This window comes from Lolium perenne, chromosome 5 (assembly GCF_019359855.2).
Source record: "Lolium perenne isolate Kyuss_39 chromosome 5, Kyuss_2.0, whole genome shotgun sequence".
Lineage (NCBI taxonomy): Eukaryota > Viridiplantae > Streptophyta > Magnoliopsida > Poales > Poaceae > Lolium > Lolium perenne.
In genome coordinates this window covers 83,102,759-83,120,271 of record NC_067248.2, presented here as the reverse complement: position 1 = coordinate 83,120,271, position 17,513 = coordinate 83,102,759, and the positions used below count along the sequence as shown (strand labels likewise).

The window sequence follows — 17,513 nt, the reverse complement described above, 5'->3', positions numbered from 1 at the left end:
TCTAACAAGGTGATTTTTTCTACCTTCTCTAAATAACCTCAAATTTCATACAGCTGATCTTCTATACATAGATAGATAGATTGTTTCGTTTTTACATTTTTCGAATTTTTTTATTTCTCTTTATAATACCCAATTGATTTTCAGGTCAAAACCTCGAAAAACAGCATCATGTATGGCATCATTTTTCACCCTAAATTTCAAATTTTGTGAAACTTTCCCTTTTAGATATTCCTTGTTGTTATAGGTATGGCATCATGTATGACAAACTTGGTTAGGTCTCACTGAAACCAGCTTTTGTAACAAATTAGGTTTTTTCTACCTTCTCTAAATGACCTCAAAAATCGTACAGACGATCTTCTATACAAAGACAGGTAGATTGTTTCGTTTTTACATTTTTTTGAAATTTTATTTCCCTTTATAATACCCATTTGATTTTTAGGTCAAAACCTCGAAAGTTAACATAAGTAGATGGTGAACCCTTCCAAACTTCAAATACAGAGATAGATAGATTGTTTCGTTTATCATTTTTACCGTGAATAGTAATGGTTACAAGAAATCGGTGATGGTTTATCATTTTTTGCGTAAAAAGTAATGGCTACAACAAATTGGTGATGGTTTATCATTTTTTGCGTGAAAATTAATGGCTACAACAAATCGGTGATGGTTTATCATTTTTTGTGTGAAAAGTAATGGCTCCAACAAATCGGTGATGGTTTATCATTTTTTTTGCGTGAAAAGTAATGGCTACAACAAATCGGTGATGGTTTATCATTTTTTTTGCGTGAAAAGTAATGGCTACAACAAATCGGTGATGGTTTATTATTTTTTGCGTGAAAAGTAATGCCTAAAAGAGTTTATAATTTTTAGCGCGTGAAAAATAATACAGAAAACCGCCCTTTAGCATACTTAGAGGGTGGAAGCTAACCGCCGACACAGAGAGAGAGAGAGAGAGAGAGGGGTTATCTTGCCCGTTAGATCATACAATCAACGGTTGGCGGGCACGATCCGCGTGACATGGGCTAGACCAATCAGGGCAATGTTGCATGTCTGCGAGAATTTGTGAAGGGAGAGGGCAAAACTGAGTAGTATCAAGAAACCAAGGGCACCTGAGTAGTAAACAGACTAAGGGATTCAAATTTGAGATTTTAAAGATGGAAAATGCGTGTTTTGTACAATGAAACCCATCTTGGCCTACCTCAAACTATTTGCAATATAAATATACATCAGTGTGAGAATTGTGGCCTCATTTAGACAAAGTATGTTTTGGGGAAAGCTGTTTCGGGAAGGGCTTAGGTATACCTGAGTATATCTAAATTTCCAGGGTTAGACTCGAGGACACGTGCAATTGTTGACGCGTAGACGCGGGTCGCGGTGTAGAAGTCGAAGACGTGCAATCGTGGACGCGTGTCACATTGCAGAAGTCCAAGACGTGCAGACGTGCAACTGTGGACGCGTAGGACGCGGGTCACATTAACCACCCCTCGCCTTTATAGACGCCTCCTCGCACTATCTCTGTCACTCTCACTCGCTCACCCAACGCCAACTCTCTCACGTCCCATCATCTTCTCCAAAGCAAAAAAACCCTCTCCCTCTCCCTCTCCCTCTGCCGGAGAGATGGACAAGGAGAATGCCAATCCCATCGTCCACGACGCCATCGGCTCCAAGCGCGACGCCTCCCTCTTCGACGCCATCCCCTCAACGGTCGTCGCCGGTGCATCGGAGGTTGCTGCCGCCGGTGGCGGATCCCGCCGGGATTTGACCCCTATGAGCCGGTGCCGTACGTCCCGCCCCCGAACCCCTACGACACCTCCACGGAGGACCCATGGAACGAGGTAACTACGATTAGCTTCTTTTTTTGTTCCTCATTTCTTTTTGAACCCTATTTTGCTGGTGTAGATGGATATGTAGATGGATGAGTATTGGGTTAATATTTGCGCCGATTTTATTCCATTTTGTTTTGATCACTTCTTGATTTCGTTTAAGATTTGGGGTTCGGCCGTTCGGTTAATTTATGCAAGTAATAATGAGATCTCAATCAGTTAATTTATGCAAGTAATCATGGGATCTCAATCAGTTATTTTATGCAGTAACCAAAAGATATAAACCGTTCAATTTTGCAAATAATCTGGAATGTGTTCAAGTTCAGATCTGGAATCTGTTTCTTTGCCTATGATGAATCGTTGGACACAAATTTTTACAGGGAGGGTTCAGCGAACCATTGCTGTATACAAATCTGTTGTGCATGAGCTTTGGTTCGCTAACACCTTCCATGTAGATATATAATCATGTCCACTCTAACTGAGACTGACTCTGTTTTTCCTAACTTCGTTATCATGCACGTTAGTCATCGTTGCAACTCATTCACTCATAGTTTCTGTTTGATATGGATCAGCTGTCTGGCAGCGACGTCGGTAGCGACGAAGAGGACCAGGACGTCAAGACTCGCCAGGTGCTGCGGAGGCTGCAGGTCGGCCTGTACATCTCCTACTTTGCCAAGGGTGTCTACAGGTGCCCCTTATGCACTAAGAGACTCGGCGGCACGGACTTCAACTGCCTCGTCACGCATGCCGAGAACATCAGTAACACCTTCCCAAGGTCGGCACGACGGTGAACGTCTACTCCTTCCGCGCCAAGCACAAGGCGCTCGGCATGCACCTCCGCAGCATGCAGCGGGTGGAGATCTTCGCCGGGCGCGTGCCTCCGCTCAAGCCCAAGGCTCCCAAGGGGAGCATGAGCAACAAGTGGAGGCAGAGCCAGATGGGGTAGGCGGAGTCCTGGACGTGTGCTGCTGCTGCCTCCTATTTTGTTGTTATCTAGGGATCCCTTGTTGTTATGTTGTTAGTATGATGGTGCTGTGAAGAACCTCGAACCTGTTACTATGTTGGCTGTTGTGTATGCAGCTTATTATCTAGGGAGGGATCCCTATTATCTATCCCTATTCTACTATATTTTGTTGGTCCTACTTTGTTTTCTCGATTTACTATGAATTTATCGTACATTACCTTGGAGATTTGCTTCTAGATTTAACTACATACATATGGACCAGAGGGAGTACTAGATTTGCTGCCATATTGGGCAAACAACGAGGGCCAAAAGGCACAAATAATTGAAGAAAGACAGAAATGCAAGCTTCTCTAGATTTGATACTAATTTGGTGAAAAGGACAGAGAGAAAGACGGGAAAAAGGTGCTCTTAATAATGCCAATTTGGGGCCGAGAGAGACAGAACCCAGCTCCTACTCACGTGCAACCAAACGCGGTCTCGTCCTGTCCCACGCGGTCCCTTTCTACCAGCCCCACGCGACGCGGCCCCACACGACGCGGCCCCACACGTCAGCACAAAATGGTCAACTAAACAGAAATCATGCCGTCTGAGCTGCTTCTGCGGGTTTCAAACAAGCGCTTGGGGAAAACTGAGGAAAAACTAAGAAGCTGAGGAAAACTGAGTACAACTAAAGACCTGAGGGCACGAAAATAGAAATCCCTTTAAACTATTGATCTATTCGTCATATTCCAGTTTCTAGATGCACGCTTCTGTGTTACCCAAATGGGTTTTAAAGCCAAAATTTTGTATTTTTTGATTATTTCATGAATTAATTTAATCTACACACCACATGTACATGGGATATTCCCCAGAATCATTTGCAAGAACAAGAGAAAAATACTCTTGGTAGGGTTTACTTTGGGCAAAGTGTCAAAATTTAATACACAGTACCTTCATGTTTACCCCATTTGACTACTTTTTCCCCATCAAAACACTTGGATCTCTGGAACACAACATGTGTGCAACGAGACAATATACTGCAAAAATCGACCTCGTATTCCATTGAATAATGGAAAATTGTATCTAGACAATTGTAGAACTAGAACCTAAAATATATAAACATATACTCTCTCATCCGCATAATCTCCAAATATAGATTATGTACTCTGGAGAAAAATATTTTGATTTTAAGGATCACATGTATGTATTACAGACTTTAATGAATTAATATATAAAAAATGAAAAATCATGGTTTGAGAAAAGAATCACTCATCTGGCAACGAGAAATGGACGATGTATGATCTTTGTAGACTTGAGAAAATTTCTTGTAATTATTTTCAATTATCTGTGATGTGGCACCCAATGTGTCAACCATGTGGTCTTGACAAGTGGGCCCAAAACGTAGCATAGAAAAACTACTCTCTTTGATCCATAATAAGTGTGGAGACTTTAGTTCAAATTTTGACTAAATTGAACTAAAGCCACAACACTTATTATAGATCAGAGGGAGTAGTTAAGTAGAGGTAAGTTATTAAATAGTTAAAAAGATGATTTCTTTTTAGAAAAGTTGGGCACGATCTATGTGATATTAGCTTACATAAGTTGTGAATGGTGGGTCTTACTAAAAAATCACTGAATGCTAAATTAACAGTTTTGTTAAATATGTAGGCTAGCTGTATGCACCTCCCATCTCCCATGCATGATTCCATGAATAACATGCATCATCACACCAATTACAAGAATATTTAAATTATTTAAATGACCGGGGCCATCATGATCAAAAACGGAAAAAGTACTATTCCCTTCGTTTTAGTTAGGCTTAGTCTAGATACACGCTTTATTGTGTACAGGTATACTGATTTTGAGAAAAAAAACTACGACAACTAATTTAGAAAGAGAGAGTAGCTTGTTGGGACATGATAACAATACGAATCATTTCCACGCATACCATGCCCCCGTGCATGCATATACATACGTTGCACGTGCATGCATGGTGCAATCGGGGTCACACGCGTGCACACACATCGATCGATTGGTCGATCTCACAGCATGCATACAAAAAAAAAAAACTTGCAACGCATCACGTCCCGATTAAATGCTGTTAGGTCTGACGTCCATTCGTCGGTGAAAGCTCCAACATGGCCACCGAGCTGCGCGGCCGTCGCTGCTGACAAACTATATTAGGCCCTGGTCATTATCTGCTGCAGTACCAACGAGTGATCTAGCTAGGCGCGACAAGTGACAATTATTTAATGAATTGCAATATCGATTTCGCTAATAGGTCAAGCAATTAAGCTGGGATGTCCACTTCATGGGACGTTGCTGTAGCAGGGGCTTATTTGTAGCTTACTCTGGTTTACAAGCTAGTGATCTGTAGCAGCGGGTAGCGAGCAACTGTACGAGAACGTACGTATTTGAGGCTCCAAGTCATGCACACCGCTTATTATTTTATGTTTTCTCCACATTATGCTTTTTAGAAGAGGATTAATAATATACACAATGTTTCACAAAAAATAAAAAATAAACACAATCCACATATGTTTACTATACCCTCCACTGCAAAATAATTTAAGTTCTAGTTTTGCCCTAACTCAAACTACTTTAACTTAATGAAGTTTGCAGAAAAATACTTCAACATTTAGAACTCCAATTCAGTTTTATGAAATTCATTGTACGGCATATTTTTGTACTATGTAGATAGGATATTGTCAATATTTTATTCTTTTTTTAATCTGGTCAAAAAAATTGAAATGTGCATATATCTAAATGAAATGTAATGCATACTAGGTATTTTCTTAGTTTCTTTCACATGAATGCACTCGATCTTATATTAGGTCTTACTCAATGCAATAGTCTAAGCGAAATTAATTCGACGGTATGTGTATTGTTATGATAAAATGCATGTCTTTGTTTAAAACAAATTTATATAGTGTATTTGGGCGATGCATATGATCATATAGTATTTCCTTATAGTGATATATTATTTTTCTACACTTTCTAAAACATTTACTTTAATACATTTCACTCATCCAGAGAAAAATCATGATTATACTATCTCAAGGATGAACTTCAATTTTAAATCTTAAATAACATAAAATTACTTATTTTCCGGGAAATTTGTAGGTAATTCTTACTTTTCTTTTGCTGGTTTTGTTTGTGCAATAGTGTATACATTAGCAGTTTAGCTGATAGCAATATTTTATTTATGAGATTCATCCATAAGAAAGCTTTGCTTAAAAGAATAATTTGTCTTTCTTAACAAATGTTGAATTTATTAAATTCTTCATGGTCTAATTAGTATGCCAAATAAAAATCAATATGTAGCAGTGCATGGGCCTAGGGCAAGGTCAACGAGTTCAGTTTTCTGAGCTAGGATGGCAGTTATTTTGTGGAAGTTAAGGATCAAACTATTATCCGTATATTTATGTCTAAATTTATTAGGATTTTGCAAAGTAGGGACATTTGTATTAAATATTTACATGTGTAATTTTTGTGAGGAAATAACTTGTAAGAGATCACGCTGATGAAAAATTTAGCCTGTTGCAACGCGCGGACACTTTGCTAGTTCTTATTTTTCTTTGCTGTATAATGAATGCGATTTGGGAGGCATAACTAAGGACTCAACAAATCCTTTGTAAGTCTTCATTAATAAACCATACAAATATTAAACATACGCTATGGTGTTAAATACAAATGATGAAGCCTCTACCTTCTTATAACCTACATCCGAGCTTTAGACAAGGAGAATTGTTACCATTGTGGGATAATCTAAAATAATACAGTTTGCGCAGGTATGGAACTCCTTTGTCCTAAGGGCATCTCAGCGGCCCGAAGAAAACGGACCGTTGCGGTTCGTTTGTGTCTGCGGATAAATCTTGGGCAAAATTCCAACTTAGCGGGCCGACACAAATATACCAACTTGTCCGCGACCATCCATTCGCGGCCCAAATTTTGGGTGGAAATTGCGTCATTGCAGACACGATTGTGACCGCCCGCGTGTCCGCATCCATTTCTTCGAGCCTGCCTGCCATCGTCCCGTCTCTACTTCGCCTTCTGCGTGTCAGCGTGCCCGGCGCTGCTGGTACGACCTTTTGCGCCACGTTGATGGTCCTTGCTTCGGCTTACACGTGCCAATGCTGGTGCACAACACATGGCTTCTGTGGAAGACATTGATGGCCATACCAGTTCTGTGGCTTTTTGAAGCCAAGCGTCCACGCCATTGCCATCTCCATTCCCCCTCGCCCGCAAACCAGGAACTGCCATGGGCAAGTCATGGTCATTCCGGAAGTCAAAGAATGACCACAAGGTTGGCTCCTCGCGTGGTGGCCGGAAGAAGGAGAGGGACCACCGATACATCCTTGTTAACGAAGCCCGCATGTTGTGGGAGGAGGGGCACCCGATGTCCTGCTCGGATGCCAACTTTCCTAGTGGTTGGCTCCTCAATTCCTGTTGGGTGTCGGTAGCGCCTGTTCCGCACGAGGGCCGAGCATGACGCGATGAGATCCACCACCGCCGGTTCATCCTCCCACTCGATCCGCGGGAGGACCCAAGATACGTGTTGGATAGTTCCAACTAGGACTCGTTCAACACATGGGAATTCGACCTGCGGTGGGTGAGGTACCTCAGCGACGTGCTCTTCTTCAACCATGAGCTAGGTGTCCACCTGTTAGACAACGGTGACGATGGGGGCAACGACGGTGGCCACCCCGATCCGCCTGTTGTCAACTAGGTCGTGCAACCGCTGAATCTAAACGAAGAGGAGGCCCTCGAGCTGTGCATAGCCAGAGCAAGCTCAACAAGCTCGCTAATTGGCAAGGACTTGCTGTCCTCCTACAGGAGTCCTCATTAGCGCATGGCACACCGGTCACCCTGAGCATGACGCGCTGCCACCACCACCCACACCAGCACCTGCGCCACCGCCACCAGCTCCTGCCCCAGTGCTAGCAGCTAGAGCTCCTCTGACGTTGTCCTGGCCCTAGCCATGGGAGCCACCGTTCTTCATCAACCTCGACGACGATGATTAGGCGGCCATGGAACGAACCCCAATTAATTAGTTAGGGTTTTAATTTTTAATTTTATGTTATTTCCCCTTTTAGTCTGTATTTAAATTAAATTTCTGTTGTTAGAAAGTTTGCAAAAATATATTTGCGTCGGCCTGCAGGGCAGCCCCGACCCAAACGGGCACACGCTCAGATTTGTGTTATTTTGTGTCCACGGCCCGACGTGAACGCACATATTTTGAGTCCAAAATGCATCGGGCCGCTTGAGATGTCCAGGCACGCACTGAGTTTTGAAAATAGATGCCTAAACCATGAACCTACAACAAAAGATGCCCCAAGATAAAACAAATGCCTATATATGCATGGCTCAACCACCACTCTAGAGTGATCAGTGTGGAGCGTATTAAAAGTGGTGGTGGGAGCAACCATGCACGATATCGACTGGACAAAACCAAATACAATATACTCCCTATGCCCCATGAAGCTTGTCTGAGATTTGTCAAAATTCAGATGTATCCGAAGTGGTGAGAGTATATCATGTAATTTTGCACAAAATTGTGGGAGATGAAAATTCACGATACAGTTCCATAAGTAAGAATCAGAACAAACAAAAAGGATGTTATGCTATTTATATGCATGGAAGCATATCCACAATAGAAAACTAATCATAACATATGTATTTTTTTTATAAGCAAAGAGTGGCTAGCAGCCTAGCACCGTCAGAGTCGGTTGTTCGGCTGGATGTCGGGGTGGCGCCGTCAGCGTTGGTGGTTCTTTAGCGCATCCTGGAGGAACGCAAGGGTTTGCAACCCTTGCGTGCATAATGGATTGTTATGCCTCTGTAGGCTGACGTTGTATGGCCGCTTGGCATTTCCGCTTCAATATAGCACCATGCTTGCAGCACGCATAGCAGCCAACCTGGGTTTGAATCGCCACATCTTGAAATGTGCTAAGGGACATCGCTGGCCTTAAATTTTTTTGACCTTCCGTTTGTAAAATTATGTTTAATACATTCACGACTCTTTATAAGCCACTTGTAATTGGCGTCCTCAAGTACAAATTTATACCTATTTAACGCTACATCATCTAGAATAACACCTTCAGCTGTAACTTAAGGCGTTATTCTAGGTAAACGCCATATATAGATAGATACTATCATATATAAGATCCTACACAAACGAATTTAAATTATATTGTCTTATTGTAGAAAATAAACCCATGTATTGTAAATTTATATTTTTACCCCCTAATTGTGACCATGTGAAAATGTTATTCCACATTTTACCCTCTAGTTGCAGCATTGTGATAGAATTAATAATCTTATGACAACTCATGTGTATCCCTTAGGGTTTATTGAACTATGTAAGATTTCATATTCTGTCAAATTTTGTGAATTTGTGTCTATTTTACAAATAGGTGTGGCTAGCTTCCCACATTGCTAGATCCTTTGCTATATTAGATGCACCCCTAACGAATGTGTGACCATATTGTCTACAAAGTCAGTTGCCGCATCATATGTGTCTGCCTTGTTTGATTGAAAAAAAAACAAATAAATAGGACGGACACGTCACAACTCACAAGGTGATGTATGTGCGTACTCCGGTGAAACACACAAGATTTATGATTAAGCAATGTCAACGCAAACCTATCTCATTCCGTTGCTGCAGGTGACGGCTCAAAGCTTGATTTTGGGATGAAAACCCTGATATTGGCATATGTTAGACTCTTCATCATCGGCACACACGACGAACCTGTTTTTAGGACTTCTCCAAAGATATGTACATTTTCTGTTCTGTTTGGGTCACTTCTCTTGGTGTTTGTGTTTTTTTTTCGAAATAGGCCGGGGTACCTGGCCTCTGCATCGGTCTTGGTGTTTGTGTTAGGTTGGTAGAGTTCATTTCAAAGCAGAGGCTGCGGTCTTTCCTTATTTTCTGAAAAAATATGGATATTGCTCTTTCCGGAGAAAAAACATATAGAGAGAGATGGAATCCGGAAAACAAATATATGGTCCTACTTGCATTAGAAAAGGTAGTATTACAAGAAAGTGTACACGCCAGTACACTATGTAGGGCTAAGGAATCATTAACCCTCTTGGTCTGGAATCACGCAGAAAGCACTTGCTGTAAAGTTTCTTCAAGCACTACAATAATGATTGTATTGAAAGCAAATAACACATGACACGATTGAAACGTGAGTGTCCGGCCAGTATGCATAAACTGTGTTTCACTAGATTCTTGGGTAAGTTCACATCCATTTCAGTAGTGTTGTTAAATATTTCTCAGTTAATTAGTTTCTCCACGACTCCACAGGTCCGTTGTTGCGTTGACGTTATGTTTGCAAATGCTTCTTCAACTAATTAATATCCACTCATTCAGCACCCACAATCTCGATATGCAATTTCTAGCGACCAGTTCTTTGGGCTTAGGGTTTCTAGTTAATCCTTCCTATGAATTGGTATTAAGTGGACGAGAAAATAATGGCAAACATATAAATTATCTTTCTTTCAATGAATTAGGACATTTACTATCAACTAGAAACTAGCAACTAATGTCTCTTATGTTCAATGTACATAAATTTAGGAACTTTATAATGGAGGTGAAAGCCAATGGAATTTACACAATTTTTTTTATGAAGGCCAAAAAAATCAAAAGTAATTTTCCCATATAAAAGTATTTAGTCTTTCAAAAGTCGAACTTTTTTTTTGTGAACCAAAAAATGGTTACTATGGTAAAAAATACTATCTCAGTATAGTTTCTCGTAGTTCACCATTCCAATATGCTGCAGAAATTAATTGAATTAGGGAGCCAAATTAGTGTAGCGCACAAATATCGTAGGGCTGCCGATTGCCGTCACCTTCCTATAAAAGGAAGATAGATACTGTTTTTATTTGCCTGCTGGAGGGCGGCTTGATGCATGCGAGGTCGACCCGAGATCGTCCGGTTGGGGGCCTGCAGCAAGCTAGAGAGCACTAATACTGATGGTGAGATCTTCCCCACAGACCCATGCACATCTATGCAACCTCTTGCTAGCTAGCAAGCTAGGTTACCAGTCATGGCATGGCAGGAAGGCATACCACAAGCAGAAGCAGACATTGTAGTGGTCGATAGGATGGTGCATGACTTTCATCGAATTAGGTGAGACATGCCCTCTTTTCTGGGACAGTAATATCTTCAAGTAAACTCAATACCCCTCACACACTTCGCTAATTTAAATTGTACAAAATTGCAGGTGCCGCAACATATGTGTTGCGTCCATTCTAAAATAAGGTTAGAACATCTCTAGCGAATACTGCAAACATGCGAACCACAAAACACGTATGCGGTAAACAACAACACAATATTTGCAGTGCGAAAATCATCACGGAAAAATAGACACTGAAAACGTGAAATATAAATTAGGAAATAAAGCAGTCACGCTAGATTTTTGAAACTAGTCTGGCTGAGTTCTTCCGAGTTCCGATTTCACACATAGTTTACATATCTAAAGATCCTCTTACGCATGCTCTCGCGCGTAGTATGCATGTCTGCATGTCCGTCTATAGTTCCATTCAAAACTTCATTTAATTATATTAATTTCAATTATATTTGATTAGTAGGGTCATTGAAAGAATATATACTAGTACTTTCGATTTATCTACCTAACTCGAGATTGTAAATAATTGGCCTTTTGGTTAAATCTGGTTGAGAAAAAATTGACGAGAAGTTACAAACCTGCCATCACTCATGGACTATACAATATAAACCCTAGGATCTTTGCCAGCCCGACATCTGGCAACCACCCCAACATTTTGGCGTTTTGCCCTCCCACGGGCGACATGTAAAACACCTAACTCAATTATGGTAGCTAGTGACGAGTTCCTATTGTTAAGGTCCATATCCAAGGTAGAGACGACTAAATTAAGCAGAGTATATGCACATAAGGAAATTAGCAAGCTTTAAGCATACAGCTACAAAAGCATGAACATGAGAGAGAGAGAGAGAGAGAGAGAGAGAGAGAGAGAGAGAGTCCTTAATCATGGGGTGGCACCATGATGTAACGCATGGACGGACACACCTCACCTACAACAGCAACAAAGACCTATGGGAATCCCGACGTCTAAACTACTGTCCGTAGCTCCAAAGCTCCTTTCACCTACCAATATTGGGGCTGCCACTTTGAACTGGCATACCAAGCAAATACAAGTGGTTAGATCTCTAGTGACATAGATGCTCTCGCATGGTTGCCTAGTTAGCTTTCTCACTCTCCAAACTTGTTCTCTAGTGCCTTGCTTTTTTCTGTTTTGCATATTAATGGCAAAAAAACAGAAAAAAGTTCAACCGCGAGGGAACTTTTTTAAATCTTTAGGGCTTACCCTGATACACTCTATGACCCAACTCAACCACTTCGATGTGGTACATGTAAAAACATATTTGTTGGTTTAAGGTTTGCTATATACTGTGTTTCTTTCGGAGCACGTGATGGCTGCACGGTTACAGCTATTCATATGTTTGGAGCCCACGGGACAAAACGTTGAGGTCATCTCAATTAACAAAGCTAACACCAGTTAATGGTTCAAACCCAATTCCTACGAGAACAGTAAAATCACTGTTCTGAAGTCAAGTAAATTACATGAATATAAGAAAATTAAGAACACAAGAAAGGGCGCAAAAAGAATCAAAAATCAAAGAAGAAATACAAGAATAGCACAAGGAAGATGAGACATGCATGTCATACCTGTGAATCGTCCTCAAGACCCAGCTTGTTAACCAGGTAGCTCATCACTACGCTAACTGTTATCCTCCCGTCTCTGCTTGCCAATACACACCACAGCAAGTCAATGTCGCATTCCCGCAAAAAAAAGTCAATGTCGCATGATCAAGGGCATCAAAATAATTATCAAGAACAAAATGTAGGTAAATTTACACAAATCAAGAATTGATTGCTAACACGTGTATTTTTAGTTCATGTTCATTTGGAGAAAGAAATTAATTAAGGCAAACTTTAGTTAGGAGCTGACCTAACCCTCAAGTAGCTCCTTGGTATCGGCGGCAATGGTGGCTCCCTCCTCCTGCATTGGATCAACGGCAACCACATGAGCTAACCACCCACATTGCCAAACGCCCACAATTTCGGCACGTAGACGTAGACATGCAGCGCGTACTCACTGGTTCTGCGCCGCATGGAGCACGAACCACGTGCCGGCCTCGTGCACGGGCGGAGGCGCCGCCGCGACCACCACACCCGACGCCACTGCCGCAGCGGCCGACGGCGACGAAGAACCTGCTGGGAACAGTGATAGCCCCAGCTCGGGCGGTGGAGCGGTCGGTTGTACGGACGTCGAGGGACCTGCTTCATAATCGTTTCTCGGCCGTTTCCGGCGTGCCGACGAAGACGGCGAAGGCGAGCCCGGGGACTGGCCGATCCCGAGCTTCAGCCAGGAGCTGGTGTCACTGCTGCTGCCGCTGCTACTGCTCGTACTGGGCTCCTGGACGTCGCGCGGCGGCGGAGATGGCGCTGGCGGCAGCTGCTGCGTTAGTTCTTGCTGCGACGTCGTGGGGGGTGTGTCGTGCTCCTTGCTTTGCCGGTGGGGGTGGGAGGGGTCCTGTGCCATGGACTTCAGGTTGCTGCCGCGGCAAGGGAGCAGCGACGAAGGCTGGTGGTGTTGGCTTCTCCTGAGGCGAACGTTGACGGCGGCCGGCCCATGGGCGTGAGGGAACGGCCGGAGGAACGTCACCATCCTCTCATGCCTTCTTCTCTCTCGTGGCGTTACGCCGCACCGCGGCCGACACCATGGGAGAGGAGGAGGCGCAACAGGTGGAGGAGAAGAATGTTCAAAGGGGAACGGTGCCTCTCATATAGGTAGAGAAGGCCAATGTACTGATGTACAATACACCTCTCTCTCCAAGTGCTGCAAAGTACAAACAAAGAGCGGAAGGGAGAGAGAAGGTAAGCTGTCAAGGGTGTTTACACAGCGCCCCACTTTGATCACTGGATGAATGGATGTACTACAAGACAGGAATATTTTTTTTCCCATTTCTTTATGGGAAAGGCATGATGACATCATCACATGCCATGCACTAAAGTAGTGGTGTGGTGTACTGGTGTGATGATGGCTAGCTTAATTATGGTTAGATTCTTAATTAGCTACATGTGTATTCATGCATGTGTGCTAATTGTGTGGCTTAATCTTCCCTGGCCTGCCTGGAAGTGCATGTGGACTGGCCATGCATTCCTTTCTTCTAGTTTTGTTTGTTTGTGATTATGGATGAGTGGATCACATGGGGCGAAAGAGTGCAAGGGGTCAATGTCTTGCATTTTCTGTTTTGTTCGAAGGGAAACATGGGCCTTGGTGCATCATTCCCGGGCCTGCTTCCGCTCATTTTTTTAATAACAAATTGTATATTGTAGAGATACATAAGCTGTTCCAGAGATTACAAAATAAAGCATAAAAGAAACAAGGAAATCTTGGGAACTCTTTCTTTTTTCATGACACGGTATTGTGCTTTTCTAAAGGTAACCAGATAAAAATAACATAGATACCAACCAAAAACCTAGAAAGAAGTGAGCCTAGCATTAGGGAAGTGGATGTACACCCCTGCCATCTAGGTTCAAGTCCCTAGGAAGGTAGATTTAGATTATTATTATTTCAAAAAAATCAATGTAGAGTTTTCCTTAACGTATCCAAAACCTGTAAATATCAATGAAGGTTCTCCCATAATTTAATTTAATCCGTTCCAAGGCTACATGCACACATGCAACTATTAAAATAATCAACCAACATCATCAAGAGTATCAAGCAACCGAGCAGCATGGTCGACGTCGCTGGGGGCAGGGAGTGCGAATCACACCATTGTCGAGGACGTAGCATCCGATACAGATATTGTGTAGACAATCCGCCTAATGGAAACCATTAAAAAAATCCAAATCGATCTAGCAAAGTAAGATCCGAAGATCCATACCTAGAGAAATTAATCTTCCAGCACCACCATTACTGCCGGGAAGGAGATCTATTCGTCGAACGCAAAGCTAAAGATAATTTATTGCAGACAATGTCATCTCCATTGATGCAGAGGTGAAAAGGAAGACGGCTACCAAAAACCTAATTTAATCTATTTTAAAACATACTTTTTTATTACAAACTCCACAAGTAGATTGGGTTCCCACTTCTCTCGATGCCAGTGAGACTGGCCGGAGGAGGGGAAACCAATCTACGAAGGGGCTTCCCCGTCTGACGTCAACACTGCTGCCCCTCCATTGATACTGAAAAGGCTTGGCATCATCCGCTTACTTACTATCCTCGGTCTCATCTTCGTTGCCTTGGTCGGCCTTGTTACCATCTTGCCCATTGGGCAGATTTTCCCGTCCGCCACGGCCTCGCCAGAAACCCCCCGGTATTCTTGATGGGGCAATTTATGGATAGGTGCTTTGGGTCACCACAAATCAAACATATGTAGTTCTTCCATCTTTCTTCCCATTCCTTCCTCCCCTTTTTTGTTAATGTATTCATCATGTGACATTCTTTCAGGTCATGGTTAGCTGGTTGGTGAATATTGCACCAAGTGCTCTGATCTGCGTCACCGGCTGCTACCCGTGCTCCCTTTGACTCGGGTTACTTGGCTAGGACCTACTTCACGGGGTCTTATTTTCGGCCTTTTTCTTGATTGGATCCTCAATCCTGGCTACGTCTGTCAGAGATCCTCCGACGGGTAGACACCCTCTTCAATGCAAACGCCTTTCTCTGCCAAGGCATATAACTCACCAACATCCTTGATCCTTCACGTAAACAACTTCCCCCGCATCATTAAATCTTGCACGTTGGCCGAGAACGATGAGATGATGGTATCTACTAAAAGTCTTATGCATGTAAATGCATACATGAACTTTGCACTTTATTAATAAATATTCCCACACATTTGCAACATATATGATGTTATTTCCATGCTTTATATCTATTTATGGAGATTTACCAATGATCCCCTTTATTTGGGTTATAACCCTATTTTGCATATTTTTCACTTTCAGGGACCTACATGTAGTCAAATTGAGCTAGGATTTCGGGGACGTAACTATTTCATCACGAGAAGCAGCTGGAGCACCTGTACCTCACCTGGAAGAGCTGGAGGCCCAAAAGAGCACAATTGGCGCGCCCACCGGGGGGTGGGGGTGCCACCATGCCTCTTTTCGCCATCGACACTACAACCAGTGGCTTTCACTGACGATTTTAATTCGTCAGCGAATGTCCAAAAACCATCACGGAGACGTGATGCTGACGGTTTAGAATTCCATGGGGAACCTCGCGTCACAGATGGCCAGGCTGACGGTTTCACAGATCCATGATTTTCGTGGCTAATCCCAAAGTCCACCCGACCCGGTCGATCGTGACGGGCTAAAGTCGTCATGTGAGCCGTCCCCCGTGTGGCCGACTGGCTTGTTACCTTTGTCAGGCTAATGATTGCACTGTCGCTACTGTAGAGTCGGAAGCCTTTTTCCGTCTAGCATGATGACCTCCACGTCGTGGCGTGTCGTGCTGCTTCCACAATGACCCATCCTAGAAAGACACGTCGCGACCTGTAGGAGTATTGTTAACCAATTATCTTCTGACATGTGGCATTCTTCTTCCATTATAGTCGAGTCTTGCATGGATGGCACATGTCGCCAATACAAGATGACCAGAGGAGAAACATGTGGCCCTAGATGCACTTTCGACAGGTGGCAAGTACGGACTATGTCCATGACGCCTTTTTTACTGGCCGGCTTGAACAACCCATTTTTAAAGGCCTGTTTAGCCCATTCATACCGGCCCATTGGGCAAGCTAGATAGCATGGACCATATTGGGCTATATACATACTGGACCTTATACAATAGGTTGGAACCTAGCAATGGACGAGCCGGGATTTATGTGGCGGACTACCTATCCCAAACCCATTGGGCTAATATTGTGCAGCTGTTAAAATTATGGGTTCCAGCCTGCTACTTATTCGGCGTTTGGTCCACGCGAGAATTCCAGATGATCGAATCTATACACATAAATAGTAAAGTTTTAATTACAGGCATACAATACATCAGGTACTCTTAACACGGTATCACAAATGAGGTACGATCAGAGGTTGCCGTGCACAATGGCGCCACCAAAATAAAAGTTTAGCATGACAGGTGAGCAAAATTAACAGTTCAACATCGCAGCATCAGACTAGCAGCTCATCATGTGATCTGGATTTCGAATTTCTACCTTTCAAGGGCAATCGTCCTACTCAACAAGTACAATCTTGATCCAGGTTATTTTGGTACTGCTTTGCTGCTTGTTCCATGCTGTATACCGTATCCAGTTCATGGCGCTGATGCACAATCGCTTCATTCTGAAGAACCCTTCATATTATTTTTCAAGTTAGATAACTACAGCCTACTGCTCGCCGCAGTAATAAACATGCAACACAACATTTTTGTTGAGATCTGCGAGACTAGAATCCCCTTACAAGGAAGTCCCATACTCCTAGTACTACCATTATCTACAAACAACGGAGACAGTAAAAGTGTGTTGTTGTCGTGAAACAAGACTAACCCAGATGCATGTAAGCACCTGGCAATACAACTTGCAAATGTAGTACAACATAAGGAGGATTCTGACACCAGGCTGTTTTACGTTGTTTAGAATCTCTGGTAACTCCTATGAGAATCCTTGTTTTGTATAAGATGGTAGGACGGGACAGAGGGAATAGCAACTTACTTGTGAATAGAGAAGAGGAGTTCTGGGCTTCTTGTCAAGTAAGGGC

At 42.8% G+C, this 17,513-nt stretch overlaps 1 protein-coding gene across 2 annotated transcripts in view; it reads right to left on the bottom strand.

The window, feature by feature from the left end:
- Positions 1-13,614, bottom strand: part of LOC127300706 (uncharacterized) — a 28,335-nt gene extending 14,721 nt beyond the window's left edge. Inside the window, exons 1-3 of one of the 2 annotated variants that reach the window (XM_051330863.2) lie at positions 12,908-13,614; positions 12,760-12,810; positions 12,477-12,549 (exon numbers count right to left, since the gene is read on the bottom strand). In XM_051330863.2, the coding sequence (XP_051186823.1) occupies positions 12,477-12,549; positions 12,760-12,810; positions 12,908-13,479 (696 nt within the window). In that variant the 5' untranslated portion in view covers positions 13,480-13,614. The remainder of the gene's footprint in view (positions 1-12,476; positions 12,550-12,759; positions 12,811-12,907) is intronic. The other variant, XM_051330861.2, reaches the window with a different exon arrangement.
- Between the last annotated feature and the right edge of the window lie 3,899 nt (positions 13,615-17,513).